The sequence below is a fragment of the Fomitiporia mediterranea genome, assembly GCF_000271605.1.
Source record: "Fomitiporia mediterranea MF3/22 unplaced genomic scaffold FOMMEscaffold_3, whole genome shotgun sequence".
In the NCBI taxonomy this organism is placed as follows: Eukaryota; Fungi; Basidiomycota; class Agaricomycetes; order Hymenochaetales; family Hymenochaetaceae; genus Fomitiporia; species Fomitiporia mediterranea.
In genome coordinates, this window is record NW_006760388.1 from 1,992,173 (window position 1) to 2,009,649 (window position 17,477).

At 48.8% G+C, this 17,477-nt stretch overlaps 2 protein-coding genes across 2 annotated transcripts; one reads left to right on the top strand and one right to left on the bottom strand.

Moving 5' to 3' along the window:
- Window positions 1-54: 54 nt before the first annotated feature.
- Window positions 55-9,396, top strand: FOMMEDRAFT_119062 (uncharacterized protein). Its single transcript, XM_007263862.1, has 13 exons — window positions 55-1,673; window positions 1,731-2,046; window positions 2,109-2,389; window positions 2,440-2,761; window positions 2,820-3,822; window positions 3,885-4,497; window positions 4,566-4,856; window positions 4,922-5,542; window positions 5,597-6,394; window positions 6,450-6,701; window positions 6,759-8,390; window positions 8,441-8,521; window positions 8,576-9,396. Exons 1-13 carry the CDS (start codon window positions 738-740, stop codon window positions 8,714-8,716), a joined length of 7,287 nt encoding a protein of 2,428 aa, XP_007263924.1. The 5' UTR covers window positions 55-737; the 3' UTR covers window positions 8,717-9,396.
- Window positions 9,397-9,455: 59 nt separating this feature from the next.
- On the bottom strand, window positions 9,456-16,979 carry FOMMEDRAFT_166121 (NADPH-dependent glutamate synthase). The gene is made up of 15 exons (XM_007263863.1): window positions 16,204-16,979; window positions 15,918-16,129; window positions 14,475-15,855; window positions 13,104-14,404; window positions 11,333-13,047; window positions 11,090-11,274; window positions 10,966-11,026; window positions 10,749-10,910; window positions 10,480-10,694; window positions 10,373-10,425; window positions 10,244-10,318; window positions 10,011-10,195; window positions 9,878-9,957; window positions 9,729-9,816; window positions 9,456-9,675 (listed from the first exon to the last, which is right to left on the bottom strand). Exons 1-15 carry the CDS (start codon window positions 16,905-16,907, stop codon window positions 9,622-9,624), a joined length of 6,471 nt encoding a protein of 2,156 aa, XP_007263925.1. The 5' UTR covers window positions 16,908-16,979; the 3' UTR covers window positions 9,456-9,621.
- Between the last annotated feature and the right edge of the window lie 498 nt (window positions 16,980-17,477).

The window sequence follows — 17,477 nt, forward strand, 5'->3', positions numbered from 1 at the left end:
GACATGCGATGCCAGCCTTTAAGGACGAAAGATGGTAGGAGGGAAAGGGGGACGATTTTCAGATGATGGTGATTAGGGCTTCGAATTTATTTTCGCGGTTATAGGTGAGAGTCTAGCTTGAAGACCGTTATGCTGGTCACTTTGGCTTGCACGGGTCGGTGAAAATAAATAAGAGCGGATTCTGATATTCCGGGTGGAGACGGAGGGAGATAGCGACGCTGGCAAAAGAATAGGGCCATTGTATGACGAGGGTAATTCGGACTTTGGACTAAGTGACAGGGATCCGTGCTGGCAATTTTCTGTATAGATCAGGTCGGCTGGCCTATCTGATAATAACCGGACAGATTAATCTAATCTGATTACTGCCATCGTTCGGATGGATTCCGCTCGGCTATTCAATTGTCTCTCGCCTTGGCAGCATCATCGTCCTCCATTTGTCGGCAATTTTCAGCGATTTTTCAGCGGTGGCATCACTCGAAGGGCCTACTTCAAGTCCGATGTCGAGAACGGTTGCGGGCCGAATCACGTTTGTGACGACGTCTTCCTCTTTGGGGTGCTCAGCGAACATGCCGTCCCACTCCCAGGAGTTGGGCTATCGATCGTGCATATGCTCTGATACTCTGTAGGCTGTGCCTCCTTTATCTGCACACAACATACATAAGCCGCATGCAAAGTGTCATACCTACGCGCGTTTAGCTCCTATCTTCCCGTACGCCGCTGCCCCGTTTCCTTTTCCCATGCAGACACCTGGTCCACCCTTTGCGGACTACCAGTTCATCTCCCTTCCGGATCTCTCCACCCTACGACACGCGCCGTCTTCTCGAGAGCTTATTTCCGTCCGCTCGGATGCCGACTGTTCGGAGGAGATTGTCCTAGTCGCTCTTGCCCGCTGCCTGGGCGTGTACTGTGCTGCAAGTGATGTCCTGCTCGGGTGGCAGCCAGTAGGCAGCCCATGTGCCATGCGGCAGGTCACAGCAGCTCGAGTTAACTGGGCTAATTCAGATAGCTACAGAAGCGTCGTGGAGAACCTAGTCCTGCAACAGACCGAGAATAACCCCGATAGCATCCGAAGCACTCTCGGAATTCAGTTAGATGACGGCTTGCAGCCATTTTTAGCCGTCCTTACTCCCAACCTCGATTATAACCATCCACTTATTGCTGCATACGCGAAGAATGCTGGAAGTAAAAGTCATACATGGACTTTGACATTGAAATACTCGACTTTACGCTTTCATGCATCAACTGCCGAATTGCTTGCCAAACAGGTCTGTGCAGTGGCGACGCGCATAGCAGAGGACCCCGCATTTCCACCTAAGCACCTTGATTTTCTTCCTGATGAACTGCTTTCTATCGTACCTGTGCGTACAAATGGGTCGTCATATACGCACTATCCTGAGGTCAGAACCGTCGCAGACTTCATTCCTCGGCACGACCCATCGGTGGTCGCCATTGAGTATTATCCCGACCTTTATGATGAGGATCCGGTTTCCTTTGACCGCGTTGTAACGCATATGACGTACGGCGAGCTTGATAAACATTCGAATCGCTTCGCGGCATACCTGTGCGCCCAGGGTCTCGGGCAAGAGGACCGTGTAACATTGTGCATGCCTCGCGGCATCGAGTTTCATGTGGCTATGATGGGTGTATTGAAAGCCGGGGGATGTTATGTTCCTGTACGATACTCTCAAAATAATCCAAATATTTTCAGGCAAGGCTGACTGTATGCGTAGATTGATCCCGAACTCCCTGAGGAGCGTCAGAGATTTATCAATGAAGATTCGAACACACGTTTCATTTTCACCGCTGAGAACATTGCGGAACATATGAGCGCTTCCAAGGAATACTCGTCCGATGACATCAACAATGCACGGAGCGATGGACTTGCATACCTTCTTTACACGAGCGGGACGACGGGCACTCCGAAAGGCTGCCTATTAACGCACGACGGGTTTTCACAAGCAATTCACGCTTTAAGTTGGTTTGCGAACCAGGCTGGGCCAAATAAACGTCGGTGGCCTCAAGCTGGACGGTATCTTGCTGTAGCTTGTAAGATTACTTTCGATTCTTCCTTTCCCCACTGTTCTGTGTTGCTTATTCATTCGTCCAAGCTATTGCATTTGATGTGCATTTGGCAGAGACCTTTGTTGCTCTGTCTCTCGGTATGACACTTATATGTGCGCCACGCTCGCAGTTGCTAGAGGATCTGCCCCGCTGGCTGCATCGTCTGCGCGTAACGCATGTCGGTATTGTCCCGAGTCTAATCGAAGCGACAATGCACGCCGTTGCAGAATCTGCTGAACTTTCTGCTGGAGGGCAGAACTCCGGGGTAGAAGGACAGTCAATGGAGCTGGCTTACATTGCTAGCGGTGGTGAAAAGATGAGCGACTCGGTTCGCAAGCGTTTGATTAAGAAATGAAATCTGTCTAACATCGCATATAGATTTTGGACAAGTGGGCGGACCATCCACTCGTGACTTTAGCAAACTTTTACGGCCCAAGTGAAGTTACAATCGGTTGTTCTGCACGCCTCATGACGTCTGCCACGCGGAAAGAAAGTATAGGTCGCATATTTGAGAATTGCTCTGCGTATGTAGTCGACGAGAACCTCAATTTGGTCATTCGAGGAGGAATGGGTGAGCTTTTGGTGGGTGGACGTCTTGTCGGACGAGGGTATCTAAACCGTCCAGACCTGACTGGGAAATCCTTCATCAATTATGCACACGGTCCAAATCGTGAAAGAGTTTATCGTACAGGGGACCTTGGTAAGCGGTCTGGGTGGTAAAGTATTCATCTTCGGAGTTCGCTGATCAATGACCCCAGTTCGACTCATGCCAGACGATACCTTGGAGATACTTGGCCGTATTGATACCCAAATTAAGCTTCGCGGTGTGCGTATCGAGTCTGAAGGCGTTTCATCTGTCATACGGAAGGCTGCCACTGAAGTTCCCGGAATGAAATCCAAGACGGTGCCAGACGTTTCTACGATTCTTTCTCGTCATCCTCAGCTTAAGACGGACCAACTTGTTTCGTTCATTGGCCTGGATTCTTCTAAGTCTGTCGCCCTCAGACGGAAAGAGCAACCGCGCGTCCTTAATAGCGTTCCTAAGGGCCTAATGCGCGCACTTAAAGAAGCGTGCGCACGAGAATTAGCGAGCTATATGCGGCCTGCCCACATTGTTCCACTTGACTTTCTTCCAATGAATCAAAACGGGAAGACGGACAATAAAGCGCTTGATGCACTTTTTAGGTCGGAGACGCTCGAAGTCCTCGGACGTGCGAATGCGCAAAGAGGAGATGAGAGCGCAGAAGTAGGAGTACTGACTCGCGAGCTGAATGAGAAGGAGGCAGAAATCGCCAAATTGCTATCCCGGCATATCGATGTTGGCCACGCTGAGCTCCAGCCTTCGTCGAATTTGTTTCAGCTTGGATTTGATTCATTGAAGCTTGTGCGACTCGCCGCGCAACTCCGTTCTTCTCATAACACCAAATCGGTATCCGTTGGCAATATTATCCAACAACCAACTATAGAAGGTATTGCGGCTCTACTAGTTGACGTGAGGACTGCCGAGAAAGGAATTTCCCGCAGCTCTGGTCTTGACAAGTTTTTGCGGCAATGGCGGTCAGAAGTCGAAGGAACATATGGAACCGAAAAGGTTGAGCAAGTTTTACCGACCTTTCCTGTCCAAGACGGTGTCTTGTATCGTTCTGCGGACCTTAGCACGCTGTACATTCAGCACGTAGTACTGAAGATCCACAGTAGTGTCGACATACAGAAGCTGAAGCGTTCCTGGGTTGCGCTCGTGTCTCAGCATGAGATTCTCCGGTGAGCCCTCGGCTGTGCTGTACTCCTCTATGATTAGCATTAATCTATCATGAATCTTTCAGAACCGTATTCCACTTCTCCTCATCTTTGGTTCAGGTCGTACTAAAGCCCGGAGTATGCGACTTGCCTTGGGTGGAACGGATGATCCAGGCGGATAATAATGAAAACTTTCATGCCTCGTTTTTAGAAGGCGATGCGCTAGAATTCGCTCGGACTATTAATGAGAACATCAGCTCTTCGCCGGCGTTTCAACTGGCTTGCTATCGTGCTGAAGACCAGTCAGCAACTTTCCTAACTTTGTCTATTCACCATGCCATATACGATGGGATCTCCCTCCCCCTTCTTCTCCAAGATGTTGAGGCGATCTACTTCCACGAGAATCCGCCGCCTCCTGTGCCAATCCTCCAAGTACTTGACGCGGTGCACGATGTGGATTTGGATGAAGCGACTGCCTTTTACAAAAGGGAATTTCATGGATTCAATTGGTCTAAAATCCCAAGACGTCTGGCTTCTGGAGAGACGGCTAATTTTGTTCGGAAGAGTTTTAACGCACAGCTTAGTTGGTGGGAACAAACCGCTGCCAAAATCAAAGTTTCTTTACAAGCCGTATTGACTGCAGCCTTTGGGGTGACTCTGGGGGAACAGGTATACGGGGTTCCCGATGTTGTGTTCGGCGTATGTCCCAAGTTCTCGTTCTCACATTTGTTAATGAGGATTAATCCTTTCCGCATTGGCATGTTAAGGTCATACGATCTGGTCGCTCTTTTGCAGACGACAGTATCAATGATGCTCGGGCGCCACTGTTAACTGTGGTTCCCACCCGCATCAATGCTAACCTTGGTGCGGACCTTCTACAAACAGTGCAACGTAATATCGGTGCCGTCCTTGCCTATGAGCATGTCCCATTGAGTCGCGTACAAAGCTGGGTGCAGCCGGGTCGAGCATTGTTTGAGGTTCTTTTCTCTGTCTCGGTAAACGATGCAGAGCCAACGAGACTGTACGATGTCGTTGAAAGCAGGCAACCGCATGCAGACGTAAGTCACTCGTGACGCTCCCACCAGTCCAACAACTCGTTCTAATTAGTAAACTTTGATTGTAGTACATTCTCGCCGTGGAAGTAGTGTTTGACAAGACTAATGGGCAAATACGCATCGACTGCGCATTCACTGAGCCTTTAAAGCGTCATGACGTCTCTCGCTTTCTTCAAAGTCTTGAAGGGACAGCAAAGGCTTTGGTGGAAGGTAATCACAGAGCAACCATGCAGCAATCCCTCTTGTCGGACGAGGAGGCAATTGAAGCAGAAAGTGATTCGGGATATGCGTCTGAGGCTTCCGTAGATGACACCCTTGAGGAAAAGATCCGCCTCATAGTTTCCGGATTCCTTAAAATCGGGAATGACCAGATCTCGAGTACCACATCACTCATAGCACTTGGCCTGGATTCAATAAGGTCTGTCGGACTGTCACGCGCTCTCCGTCGAGATGGAATTGAGATTACATCGCTTGATATAATGCGCCATCCAAGTATTCGACGCATCGCTGCCCGCTCTTCGAATCGCGACAACTCTTCGAACAAACAGAGGGACGAGGAGGAAAACCTATTAGCTAGCAGACGTGCACTCATAGCTTCACACGTAAATGTAGAACCTCTGAAGCTTGGCGAAGCGGATGAGGTTGAGTTATACCCAACAACCATTCTGCAAGCTGGCATGCTATCTCAAGTAAGTTTCCGGACAAGATGTACCATGCAGCCCTTAATATTCCTCCGCATTTAGACAATCAATTCTGGTGGCAATTTATACATACATGCTTTCCCATTCCAGTTATCTGCAACAATAGATACTGATCGTCTGCAACTTGCCTGGAGAAGTGCGGCTCAGTACTTCAACATTCTTAGAACGTCATTTCACTTTGTGGAGAAGATGGGCGCATGGATCCAAGCCATACATTCCGTCTATAATCTTGACTGGTGCGAGGTGAACGAGTGCGATGGAAAAACTGTACTCGATGTGGCCGAAGGGTGTATCAGAGACTTGGACTTGTCGTCAGAAAGCAAGTTTTCGAAACCGCCGGTCTTCGCGCGACTAAGTCGTCACATTGGAGGGAATCCTAAGGAGCCGCAGTCTAGCACTTTGATTCTTATTCTTCACCATGCATTGTATGATGGGATATCTATAACTCAGCTTTCGGAGGCGGTAAGGCAGTTCTATCATGACGAAACGCCCTCTCCGTCGCCTCAATTCGTGGATCTCTTGGGATATTTTGAATATCAAGATCTCTACGGGTCGGAGTTCTGGATCAAACAGCTACACAGATTCAATCGTCCAGTCCTTCCTCGAAAGGCTCTTCGTTCCTCGAATTCCAAGTCCTTGTCCGCTAGAGCAGAGATCCGCCTCCCATTATCCCGCATGCAGGAAGCTTCCAGCATCTACGATGTGACAGTACAATGCTTCGGTCAGGCGTCATTTGCTAAAGTGCTTTCTACGTTGTATAATGAACGTGATGTCGTTTTCGGTCATGTCGTCTCTGGGCGAAATGTGCATCGGGCAGAAGATGTCCTTGGGCCAATGATCGTATGTCCTTCCTTACCTTGTCTTCGAATCGTGCCTCAAACTCCTTGCCGAACAGAGTACGTTACCGCATAGGTCGCGGATTATTTCAAACGTCAAGAACCTAGACTTCGTCCGTTCCATCCATGGACAGAATTTAGAAGCGCAAAAATGGCAACACGCATCATTACGGACAATACAAAGAAAACTCGGCATGAGAACACTTTGGGATGCCATTTTCCTCTTCCAACCGATGATAGATGATGGCTCTAGAGAAGAAGACGAGCTATGGGCTTTTGACGATTCCGAGGATGAGATTGCGAAGATACAGGTGAGACAGGGAATTAGAAGCAACACACTTTGCTGTGCTGACTTCCTTGCCATTCAGTATCCTCTGAATATCGAACTTCACCAACACCTGGACTGCCTCATCGTAAAGGCAGCGTGCCAATCTGAGTTTTTCAATGAGAGTGATTTGGATGTTATAGTTACAGGATTTACCCGGTCGTTTACGCAGTTAGTCGACGAGCCATCGGCGTATACCCTTCCTCACCTTGCCGTTGACGATGAAGAACGGAATCAACGTGAACAGACGGCCGATCACGATCGTGCAAAATCTCCTGTTATTGACGAGCGAGTATCAAAGTTCATCGAAGTCCTAGCATCATGTGTTGACGTACTGCGCGCGTCCATTGAACCAAACACATCCATGGTATCCCTCGGTGTTGACTCTATCACAGCTATCCAGATTTCTTCGAGGGCACGGAAGCTCGGCTTGCAGTTACAGGCCACAGATGTACTGCATTGCCAAGCACCACAGGACGTGGTAAAGATCCTCCAACGCAAGGGTTGCAAAACGAATGCACGAAGCTCTTCTCATATGGAACCTCAGCTTGTAGAAGCATTGGTGGAACGTCTTGGTTCTGCAAAAGAGGCGGTGGATGGAGTCTATCCTGCATCTGCAGGCATGGAATGGCTTATTGGCATGTGGCAGCTAAGCGATCGCGCCGGTTTCCAACATGCATTTGCTTTCGCACTCCCCTCTGATATTGATGAAGAGAAGCTCAAGCGTGCCTGGTTTTCGCTTGTCCAGAGTCAACCTATCCTGCGCTCGACATTCGTATCCGGTCCCGATAAAACCACGCATATAGTAACGTTCAAGGATACGTCCCCGGAGCGTCATTGGTCGCGTCGTGAAGCAGCAAATACACAGTGTGCACCGGATGTCGTCGAAACTATCACGAAAGAACTCGTTTCAAATCCTCTTTCCACCGACTTACCCCCCTGTCAAGCTGTCTTTCTGAGGACGCCCGCACGAAGTTACTTAATTCTGCACCTCCATCACTTCCAGTACGATGCGTGGAGTTTACGTTTGCTCATGGAGGATCTCCAGCGCCAGTACGAGGGAAATGACGCCGTTTACCAAAGGAATGTTTCTCTGTTCTTAGAAAAGTGCAATTCCTCGCACACCAAAAACGAACAAATGCAGTACTGGAGAACGTATCTGACGTCGCCTTTCGTTCCGTCGCTATTCCCCAAACGTAAAAATCGCACCATGATTGAACACAATAGGCTCTTCTACATTGACCGACATGCGGTACGGGATGTCATTCGTTTACGCGAACAAGCTCAAGACGTGTCCACATCCTTGAACGTCATTTTCTTAGCGTGTTGGGCACAGGTACAAGCGAAATACTCCAATGCGATTTCAGCCACCTTTGGGTTATGGCATTTGGGTAGAGGTGGAGTAGTCGATGACGTCGAGTCCTTACCAATCCCATGCATGAATGTCCTCCCGATACATGTTGAGAGAGTCGATATACCTTTGCGTCGGCTAGCAGACGAGATACAAGCAACACTTAGAGATCGCTCTGCCATCGTCCAACAGAGTCACCTCGAAGACGTATGTCGCTGGACTAATGCAGACACAGATCGCGCAATGATGAATGTATTCGTCAACGTTGTCGCTACGGCTGAACTGAAAGATAAGAACTACTATGAATTCCTTAGTCCGGTTGAAGTAAGTCGAATTCGTTTCTTCATGTTGTCGCAAACGCTCATTGTAGGCAGTTACCATATTTCATCCCTCGAGTTCAAGAGGCCGAACAGCGGCCAACGGTAGATAGATTAGCTGTTTGTAACATCATAGAAGTACGAGTGATTCTACTACACCCATTCGAGACGCAACTAATGATGAACGTATAGGACGCCGTGTTGGTCGACTTCGCCGTTATTGGAGAAGATGTAACTATGTGTATTGAATACAGAAACGACTACCTTGACGACAAGACGAGTCAGGGTTTGGTGTCGGATTGGGCATTACTCGTGGAAGAAACCTTAAGATAAATTAAAAGGCAATAATATTGCTCATTATGGATTTCCAAGTATCATTGCTAGACACTTACAGGATTGTAGAATGAAATTAAAGCACACTTTGTATTATTCACGATCACTTATTTTGTCCCTGTGTGATGCGCCCGTGCAATTGCCAGACACTCGGTTTCCATGCCTTTCAACCAAACGACTTCAACGCCAGCATCCGCCAACTTCTTGGCCCCCTCACAGTGTACGAAGTCATCTGGCTCGCCAACGCCGATTACACATCGAGATACCCCAGCTTTGATCAGCGCGTCCGCGCATGGTGCCAGCCCGGACAGGCGGACAGAGCAAGGCTCCATCGTGGTGTAGACATGTGACCTTCGTAGGAGATTCTCAATCGATGGCTCGCTTCCAACGTACTCATGGGACGATACAGAAGCCAATAGTTCACGAAGCTGCTCTTTGGGTAGCGCACGAACCTTTTCGAGCGCATTTGCTTCCGCATGAGTGTTTCCTTCTAGTTCTCTTGAATAACTCCGGGAGAGGATGATGGGCCAGGCGTCATTCAACCGAATCACCAGGACACAGCCGACGGAAAACGCGGTAGGCTTCGGCTCGCATTTACGAGCCTCCTGCAAAGCCAAGGACATCATTTCAAGATCAAAAACATCAGCCAGAGACGAGTCTGCAGGTTTGGGCATGGTGATTGTAATAGTCAATGGTCAAGCTGTCGATCATCCTTATTGAGGAAAGTTGATATTAAAACATGGCAAAACATTTGAAATACATATAAATTTGCGTTGCCTCAAGACCGGTGTACAATACATGAATAGTTTGTAAGTACATGAATGTGATGCCAGAAACCAATGTTGACAATAGTATATTTCCGAAAGTCATGGGTGAAGTCGTATAATCGTGATCCTGGAATTTCCTCAAGCCTGTACTTCTACAATATGTGTACCATTCACGGGCGGCGGTACAAAGCGCTAGAAGAAACGAGTCAACACTAATAGCAGACTTAACTGATAAGTAAACACACCCTAGTCTTAATACCTCCCGAGCTTGGCAAGCGAGTAGAACCATCAGTGAGCCATGCATCAACCTCGGCAGCAGCTCCACGGCCCTCACTGAAGGATATCCTGTAGTTAGCAATACGGTTCGGTAAAGAATTTTGAATAAGAAACGTACTTAATTCCCCAAACGATGAGAGATTGTCCACGTCGACAGTCGCCCGCAGCAAAAATGCCTTCAACGCTCGTGGAATATTTCTAAAAATGGAATAAATATCCAGCTAAAATGCATGTGTGTCTGCATGACATACCTTTTGAGGCGTCACAATATTCGATCGGACGTCTTGCTTGACGCTCAACGCTTTTAAGACCTCATTCTCAGGGCCGAGGAAACCCAGGGCAAGAAGCACTAGCTGCGCAGGGAAGAATTTTTCTGAACCTGGAATTTCCTCCATCTTCCAACGCCCTCCACCATCCTTCGTCCACTCAACACGAACTAGGGAATATGAGTAAGTAATATTAAAATATTTGTAATTAAACATACCTGTGTTAAGTCCCTGTAATTTTCCATCCTCATCAACAACAAACTCCTTGGTAGAGATACAGTATTCGCGAGGATCTAGCGAGAAAAATAATTAGGTCGGGTTAACGAAACACCTAACAAAAAGCTGACCGTTTCCGAAATGAGCTGCGACCTCCGTGTGGCCATAGTCGGTCCGGAAAATGCTAATATGTGCGCATTTAGGTCAAGCTGTGAAATTATCATGTATGATAACTTACCGGGGCCATTGCGGCCAAGGATTATCACGTTCGCGGGAAGATGGGGGTCTCGGAAGGAGTTCGAAGTTTGTAACTGACTTCGCACCGTGACGCATAGAAGTCCCTATGCAATCATTGCCAGTGTCGCCTCCCCCGATGACAATAACATCCTTTCCTTTCGCACTGATGTAATCACCATTCTCGAGGTTAGAATCTAGTAAAGACGCCGTGTTACGCTGAAATACACGAGTTAATCGTCGGAAAATGACAGATGACCGTGCCGGACTGACCTGCAGGAACTCCATAGCAAAGTGAATGCCATCCGCGGTTCGATTTGCAATCTTCAGATCCCGGGGCCAGGTTGCTCCAGTAGCAAGAACCACAGCATCAAACTCGCCCTTTAGACGGTGCACATCTACGTTTACGCCCACATGTGCGTTTGGAACGAAGGTCTCGAACCAGTATTAGTCACGCTATTTCTCAGGCCGTTATGTTCCGAATACGTACCACGCCCTCAGCAGCCATGAGGTCAAGTCGACGCTGAACGACAGCCTTATCAAGCTTCATACTATAAGACCGCGGAGTTTAATGAGATACAAAGTCACTGGTGAAACCACGTATGAATGCTTACTTTGGAATACCGTACATGAGAAGCCCTCCCATGCGATCATTACGATCAAAGACGGTGACGAGATGACCAGCTTTGTTGAGCTGGTCGGCGCATGACAATCCAGCAGGTCCGGAGCCAATGATGGCAACCTTCTTGCCCGTCCTGTGCGACGGAATCTTCGGTGCCATCCAACCCATTTCGAATCCCTGCAGAATAGATTATAATTAGACGAATATTCTCAGAGTCATTGCTATCTGCATTTACCTTGTCAATGATCGCACATTCGACGCTCTTGATTCCGACTGGTTGTTCATTGATGCCGAGGACACAGGCTCCTTCACACGGGGCGGGACAGACACGTCCTGTGAATTCAGGGAAGTTGTTGGTTAATAGAAGCCTGTTGAGCGCATCTTGCCATTGGCCCTTGAAGACGAGGTCGTTCCACTTCGGAATGACATTGGAAATGGGGCAACCAGTGTCAGACTGACAGAAAGGTACCCCACAGTCCATGCATCGAGCTGTCTGATACTTAAGTTCACTTTCAGTGAGACGCGTGGAAAGTTCTTTCCAGTCCTTGACACGCTTTCGCGGCGGCCGGTATGCCTCTCCGAGTCGTTTGTATTTCATGAAGCCCTTGACTTTATCAAGCTTCTGCATGCGCTGTTTACTTGCATTCTCGTCCAGCATAGAGTCTTCAAGGTCGACCATAGATGTTTCTGCCTTTTCCTTTGAATGCGAACGCGACATAGTCAACGCAGCAGAGAAAAGTTCCTTTGGCTGATGGAGTATATTTTCCATGTTCTCATTAGCGAGATCGACCTGACTGGCCGTCCGCGATGGGACAAGCTCAATAATGTTAAGGCGCATCTTCTCCTCCTTTGCCTTCGCAGCTTGTTCCTCAAGGACACGCTTGTAATCGAATGGCATGACACGGACGAAAAGAGGGAGGAGGTGATGGAAATCATGGAGAACACGATTTGCAACTTCAGAACCTGTATAGTGACGATGGTCCTCGATCAGACTACGTAAGAGAGCAATCTCACGAGGATCGGTGACCTTCCCTAGTTCAACCATCTCCATGTTGACCTTTGAGGCGAACGTATGCGCAGTATCCAATACATAAGCTATGCCACCACTCATGCCCGCGGCAAAATTACGCCCGGTGGTACCGAGCACAACGACTCGTCCTCCCGTCATGTATTCACAGCCGTGATCGCCAGTTCCCTCAACGACAGCATTAGCACCTGAATTGCGTACCGCAAAGCGCTCAGCGGCAACGCCACGAATGAACGCCTCTCCCGATGTTGCACCGTACAGGCACACGTTGCCAACAATGATATTCACTTCCGCTTTGAACGTCGCCGTTTTCGGTGGGTAAACGATGAGGCGTCCTCCTGACAGCCCCTTTCCAACATAGTCATTACAGTCGCCCTCAAGTTCGATGGTGATACCAGGAGCAAGAAAGGCTCCACAAGATTGGCCAGCCGAGCCCTTCATGGAAATGTGAATCGTGTCTTTTGGGAGACCTTCCTCTCCGTAAAGCTTTGACACCTTGTACGAGAGAGTCGTTCCTAACGCACGGTCTGTGTTGACAACGTCGCACTCAATGTGAACAGGAAGACCCTTAGTAAGTGCGGGCTCCGACTCGTCAATGAATTTGTTGTCCAGGCGAATGTAAAGCTTGTGATCTTGCTGACGAACTTTGTACGTAGCAGCACCCGGGCGCATCTGCCAGGCAGGCTTGAGAATCGCAGAAAGATCGAGGGACTTCGTTTTTGGAGTCCGCAGAGACTCGTTAACTCTCAACATATCAGACCGCCCAACCATCTCGTTGATCGTACGGAAGCCCAGCTTGGCCATGTAACCGCGAAGATCTTCAGCGAGGTAATAGAAAAAGTTGATGACCTGCTCCGGCTGACCGGCGAATTTCGCGCGGAGGTTCGGATCCTGGGTGGCGATTCCAACAGGGCATGTGTTTACTACAAGCAACTTAATTAATACCAGATAAGATGAGCTCGACATACGCAGCACTTACGATGACATTTTCGCATCATGATGCATCCCATTGCAATTAGCGGTGTTGTCGCAAAACCAAACTCTTCGGCTCCTAGTAGGCAGGCTATAGCAATATCGCGGCCAGTGCGGATCTGACCATCGGTTTGGACCGTGACACGACCGCGGAGGTCATTCAGCACGAGGGTCTGATGAGTCTCTGCAAGTCCTAGTTCCCAGGGCAAACCTGCATACTTGATGCCGGTCCAACGTGACGCACCAGTACCGCCATCATGGCCTGAGATGAGAATGTGGTCTGCTTTCGCCTTTGCTACACCGCTAGCAACAATGCCTACCCCAACCTCAGAGACAAGCTTCACTGATACACGACAGCGTGGATTGGAGCACTTCAAATCATAGATCAGTTGCTTCAAGTCCTCAATGGAATAGATGTCATGGTGCGGAGGAGGTGAGATAAGTCCCACGCCTGCTGTGGAGTGGCGTGTGCGTGCAATAGACTGCGAAACCTTATGACCCGGGAGTTCACCGCCTTCTCCTGGCTTCGCTCCCTGTGCCATCTTAATCTGCAATTCATCAGCGTCCGACAGATAATTCGCAGTAACGCCAAATCGTCCTGACGCGACTTGTTTAATTGCAGAACGCATCGAGTCACCGTTCGGAAGTGTCATGGAACGCTCCGCATCTTCACCACCCTCGCCAGTGTTAGACTTCCCTCCCAGACGGTTCATTGCTATCGCAAGGGCTGAATGCGCCTCCATGGAGATGGACCCATAAGACATGGCACCCGTAACAAACCGACGTACGATTTCGTTCCAGGGCTCCACCTGCTCAATAGGAATCAGTGTGCAAGCCTCGAACTTGAAATCGAGTAAGCCGCGCAGCGTGACGCTCTTGACTTGTTCGTTTGCGTTCCTCGCGTACGAGTCATACGCAGTCTGGTTCTTCTCGCGCACGGCGTCTTGCAGATTGGCGATACCAGTTGGATCGTTGACGTGAGCTTCTCCGCCATCACGCCAGTGGTATTCCCCAGATTCTGGCATGCCCGGCGGAATGATGGTTTCGCGTGAGGGCCAACCCCTTTCGTGTAATTCGAATGCGTCCATTGCAAGCAGGTCAAATGTCGCGCCTTGAACGCGACTCGCAGTTCCAATGAAGCATTTAGCAATCACCTCCTCATGGAGACCAAGAGCTTCAAAAATTTGTGCCGCTTTGTATGACTGCAGGGTGGAAATACCCATTTTACTCATCACTTTCAATATACCATTGTCGGTTGAATGACGATAGTTAATCATGAGCTGTTCAACGGTCATATCATTCTTAATTCTATCATATCAAAGGTAATAGAGGGTGTATTAGCGATGTATCCATGTTATAAGAGAACCGGAACACATACAGATTCTCCCTGCCAACCTTGTGAATAGCTTCCATCGTCAGGTATGGACAGATTGCGTCAGCTCCATAGCCTACCAAGACACAGAAGTGGTGTACTTCGCGAGCCTCTCCAGTTTCTACCATGAGGGCAACCTTGGAGCGCTTTTTGTGCTGCACAAGATGGTGGTGAACTCCGCCACAAGCAACCAGAGCGGAGACAGGTACGCGGTCCGAGGAAACAGCCCGGTCAGACAAAATAATCACTTTGACGCCTTCTTCCACTGCCTGAGAAACCTCATTGAAACATCTGTCGATCGCAGCAACGTAGCCTGGAAGACCTTCGAATTTGGGGAATGTAATGTCTATTGTAATCGAGGGCCAGCTTGTGTATGCGTATTTCAGATTTTTCATCGCATTCATCTCTTCGATCGTTAGTATGGGCGATTTCAGAAAAATCCTGTGGCACTGCTCAGGCTTCATCTCCAAAAGATTGCCTTCAGGTCCAACGTAGCAACCGAGGCTCATAACAATACTTTCGCGGATTGGATCAATTGGTGGATTGGTAACCTGGGCAAAAAGCTGACGGAAATAATCATATATGATTCGCGGTTGTGTCGCCATGCATGCAAGTGGTGCATCGTTGCCCATGGAACCAAGTGCTTCCTTTCCGTCGGTCATCATGGGTAGCATAAGCAAGTGAAGTTGCTCGATCGTATAACCAAATGCAAGAAGCTTTGGATCTGTGCTGAGCGGGGCATCGTCAATTACCGGAGATACAGAATGCATACGTGTTACACGTTTGACAATGTTCGGAACGTGCAACGTGTTTGACTCAATCCATGCTGCAAATGGCTTTGAACGTGCCGTGGCGAGCTTGAGTTCCTTGTCATCAACTATGCGTCCCTCTTCCGTATCTACAAGAAGCATGCGTCCGGGCTTTAATCGGCCTTTTGAAACGACTTTTTCGGGAGGAATGAAGACCGCCCCAACTTCAGATGCGCAGACCATGATGTCCTCATTTGTGACGATGTATCTGCACGGTCGCAGGCCGTTACGGTCAAGATTAGCTCCACAATAGCGCCCGTCGCTGAAAGAGAATAAAGCTGGGCCATCCCATGGTTCCTGAAGACAAGATGCCCAGTTATAAAATGCTTTCTTCTCCGCTTCCATGAGGTCATTCCCTTGCCACGTTTCTGGGACGAGCATCATAATAGCTTGCGGAAGTGTTATAACACCGTTCACAACAAGCAACTCGAGCACGTTGTCGAATGCTGCAGAATCCGAGCCGCCGGACTCGATAATTGGATAAAGAAGGTCAAGCTGATCACCGAAAAAGTCGGATTGAATGACCCCTTCGCGTGCACGCATCCAATTCTTGTTACCGCGAATTGTATTAATTTCGCCTGTGTGAACAGCAACATTAACTTCTGGAATTCACTGACGTCACTAATACTAATTTACTAACCATTATGGGCAGCCCATCGTAGTGGTTGCGCTCGGTCCCAGCTCGGGAATGTGTTTGTCGAGAATCGCGAATGCACGAGTGAAAAGTGAGATCGGTACAGAACATGGTTTAGATCATGATAATAATTGTAGACTTGTGGTGGGGTAAGTTGCCCCTTATACACTATGTTTTTCGTCGACAAACTGCATACATAGAACCACTTGGCGAGTGTACTTATGCCAAAAAGAAAGGCAAGACCGATTTAAGTAATTATCTCGTGACAGACAATGAAGAGAATAGGACCAACATCAGGTGAGTGGCATGTTTGCGTAGGACATAGAGTTGACGCTCGAATTGTTTTTGATCGAACTTGCCATTTTGACACACGTTGCCATCGCCGTAATGTTCTCGCAGTACAACAAAAGGCTGGAGAATCAGCGGCTCTTTGCTACTTGCGGCGGGGCCGAGAATGGAGCCATCGGTAGGGACTTCTCTCCATCCAAGGACCCGCAGAGCCAGTTCATCAGCAAGCTTTGAGAAGATACTCTGCTGTCTTTGAAGCTCCACGGGATCATTAGGCTTGAAGAACACATTTCCCACTGCATATTGACCTGGCTCCGGCAGGACGCAGCCAAGATCTCTTTCCGCCTCTCTCTTGAAAAACTGGTGCGGAATACCTGTCATAACGCCAGCACCATCTCCGTCTCGACTATCGGCACCAACAGCTCCACGATGAGTCATAGCGCAGAGAAGCTGTCTGGCATCTGAGACTATCTTGTGGCTCGGGTCACCCTTGATATGACAGATGAAGCCCACACCACAAGCGTCCTTGTCGTTCTCATTGTCGTACAGGCCTTGACTAGCGGGCGCAGCACCTGCCCATGAGTTTGGATCACGCTGCACGGCATTGAAGCTTGCAACGCCCTCCGGTGAAGTGTATTCATCTACTAATGGCAAATCTGCATTTTGAGTATAGGACTGCTTAGAGATACGTGAAGAGGTTGTAGCCATGAAAAGGAGAAGACTCAAGAAGACGATGGACGATGAGAGATGTTGGCTGGGACTAAGATCACGCCGACCAGGGGATGGAGGGAGCCAAGATACCAGAAAGGCGCTGGCGGGAGAGAGAACTTGAGGATAAGGACTGAATCAATCCAACGTGCGCACGGGCCAGCGGGAATATTCGGCTCAACTCTTATCATGCATCGGGGAGTGAGCGGGAGCCAATTGGAGAAGGTCAATTAATATTGCTTTACCGCGAAAAAAAAAACTGTCTACAACGGCCGTCATGTTGCGGGCGGGGCAAGACGGTACTCCGGCTCGGGGTTATACAGGGATCACTGAGGTAAGCCAAGGGAAGCCTCGTGATGCTCACTGTAAACAGTTTAGGCCGCTAACTAGAATGAATAAGACTATGCTATTAATATTTTGAGTTCCATAATTATTCCCGACTGGCTTGCTTTGGGTAAGACCTCCTGGATCAGAGAAGGTAAATCCTTCGAATGTCGTTGTGTTACGCAAATTCAGGGATTTGAATCCATTAATCCGACTTAGCACCGGTTCTTGCGCATCCTGTGCATA

Bases quoted from the DNA above. Each gene is read 5' to 3' on its own strand.
- FOMMEDRAFT_119062 (XM_007263862.1), top strand. From the start codon at position 738: ATGCAGACACCTGGTCCACCCTTTGCGGACTACCAGTTCATCTCCCTT. The intron at 4,498-4,565 runs GTATGTCCCAAG...TGGCATGTTAAG, and splicing joins TTCCCGATGTTGTGTTCGGC to GTCATACGATCTGGTCGCTC. The intron at 8,391-8,440 runs GTAAGTCGAATT...CATTGTAGGCAG, and splicing joins AATTCCTTAGTCCGGTTGAA to TTACCATATTTCATCCCTCG.
- FOMMEDRAFT_166121 (XM_007263863.1), bottom strand. From the start codon at position 16,907: ATGGCTACAACCTCTTCACGTATCTCTAAGCAGTCCTATACTCAAAAT. The intron at 14,405-14,474 runs GTATGTGTTCCG...TTGATATGATAG, and splicing joins AAGGTTGGCAGGGAGAATCT to AATTAAGAATGATATGACCG. The intron at 10,319-10,372 runs GTCAGCTTTTTG...TTTTCTCGCTAG, and splicing joins CGCAGCTCATTTCGGAAACG to ATCCTCGCGAATACTGTATC.